Source organism: Benincasa hispida, chromosome 2 (genome assembly GCF_027475165.1).
Source record: "Benincasa hispida cultivar pf3 chromosome 2, pf3_genome.v1.1, whole genome shotgun sequence".
Lineage (NCBI taxonomy): Eukaryota > Viridiplantae > Streptophyta > Magnoliopsida > Cucurbitales > Cucurbitaceae > Benincasa > Benincasa hispida.
Genome location: NC_143479.1, coordinates 40960269 through 40962421, shown reverse-complemented (window position 1 = coordinate 40962421; position 2153 = coordinate 40960269). Strand labels below are relative to the sequence as shown.

General features: G+C 42.9%; 1 protein-coding gene across 1 annotated transcript; it reads left to right on the top strand.

Annotated features, from left to right (window-relative positions):
• Window positions 1-390: 390 nt before the first annotated feature.
• LOC150037891 (uncharacterized) lies at window positions 391-1298 on the top strand. The gene is made up of 2 exons (XM_090311061.1): window positions 391-406; window positions 793-1298. The coding sequence occupies exons 1-2, from the start codon at window positions 391-393 to the stop codon at window positions 1296-1298; spliced, it is 522 nt and encodes a 173-aa protein (XP_090167187.1).
• The last annotated feature ends 855 nt before the right edge of the window (window positions 1299-2153 follow it).

The window sequence follows — 2153 nt, the reverse complement described above, 5'->3', positions numbered from 1 at the left end:
CCGCAAGGTGGGCAAATCAACGCAATTAGTCAAAACACCGCAAGGTGTGCGACTTGCGGTGATGGGCATGCGATGGAAGATTGCCTGCAAAATCTACAATCTGTATACTTTGTAAAGAATAATCCCTTTTCAAACACCTATAACCCCGGGTGGAGAAACCACCCCAATTTTGCTTGGAAGAATCAACAACCAAATTTTGAACCTGTGGCACAAAAAGAAGGGCCACCAGGATTCTTCCAACGCAACAACGGTCAACCGAGCAGTGAAGCAAGTAGCTCACAACAACCACCACAATCCTCTTCTTTGGAGAGCCTATTAAAGCAATATATTGAGAAAAACGAGACAGTGCTTCAAAGTCAGGCCACATCCATCTGCAATCTTGAATTACAAATGGGCCAGATTGCAAGTGAGCTGAAAAGTTGACCATAAGGGGCGCTGCCAAGTTCAACCGAACTTCCATAAAACCTGGGGGGATCAGGTAAGGAGCAATGTTAGATTGTGACATTGCACAGTAGGAAGACTGTGGAGGGAGAAAAGAAGGAGCATAGTAGAACAACTTCCATTGCAACTGAACCTAAGATTGCGGTAACGCAAGAAAAAGAAAGGGAAAATGAAGCAGTAGAACATGAGGTTGCATCGACCTTGAAGCCAAATGAAACGGGAACTGTGAAACTTCAGTTACCACCCTTCCCACAAAGACTAAGGAAGAAGAAAAACGAAGAGGTATAGTACCAACGTTTCTTATCTATGTTAAAATAATTACATGTTAACATTCCTTTCACGTTTTTGAAGGACGTGGTAACGAAGAAGAGGGGCGCTGGAAAATTGCCACGGTGGCGTTAATGCAAAGCTCAAAATCCATTATCCCACCGAAGATGAGTGATCCTAGGAGCTTTACCATTCCTTACTCCATAGGAGGACTCTACATTGGGCAAGCCCTATGTGACTTGGGAGCCAACATAAATTTGATGTTGCTGTCAATTTTTAGACAATTAAATCTGGGGAAACTTGTGCCCACATCAGTGACTCTCCAATTGGCCAACAGATCTCTGGTCTATCCAGATGGAAAGGTGAAGGATGTGCTAATAACAATTGACAAATTTATTCTACCGGCTGACTTTATCATTTTAGACTATGAGGCCGATAAAGATGTGCCCGTCATTTTGGGGCGACATTTTCTATCAACGAATCGTTCTCAAATTGATATGCGCAAGAGGGAAATCACTCTGAGTATCAACGGACAGAAGCTCAAATTTATAATTTGTGCCATGCAGTTTTCGGATGAAGAAGACCTATAAGATTCTGATGATGACCTGAATTTGATTGAAGAAGAAAAGTCTGATAAAGAGTATGAAGAAGAGGATGCCAGCGCATCTGTTGCTGCCTACAATGCGATCGTAGAAAAAATAAACAAGGAAGAAGAAATGATCGCAAGGCAAGAAGTAGAGCCAACAGAAGAAAGAAAAACAACGCAACCTTCCCTGGTGGAGCCACCAAACTCGAATTGAAGACCCTACCAACCCATTTTAAGTACGCATTTTTGGGGCAGAATGAGAAGCTGCCAATGATAATTTCCTTTGCACTCAACCTAGATCAGACGAATGCGTTGATGAGCATTCTCAAGAAACATGTGCGAGCAATTGGTTGGACGCTCGCTGACATCAAAGGAATTAGCCCTGCGTACTGCATGCACCACATTCGTATTGATCACGACCATAAAGAAACAATTGAAGGAGGTCGTAAAAAAGGAGATTATCAAATGGCTAGATGCGGACATTATCTACCCCATAGTAAATAGCACATAGGTTAGCCCCGTGCAATGTGTGCCGAAGAAGGGCAGAATGACGGTAGTCCCAAATGAGAACAAAAAACTAATACAACAAAGGACCATCACTAGATGGCGCATATGCATGGACTACTGCAAGTTGAATGCGGCCACAAAGAAAGATCATTTTCCTCTACCATTCATCGATCAAATGCTAGAGAGATTAACAGGGAATGATTTTTACTGCTTCTTGGATGGGTATGCCGGATACAATCAAATCACGATACCTCCGAAGATCAAGACAAGACCATATTCACCTGCCCATATGGGACATTTACTTTTCGCCGCATGCCATTTAGCCTCTGCAATGCGCCAAGCACATTCCAAA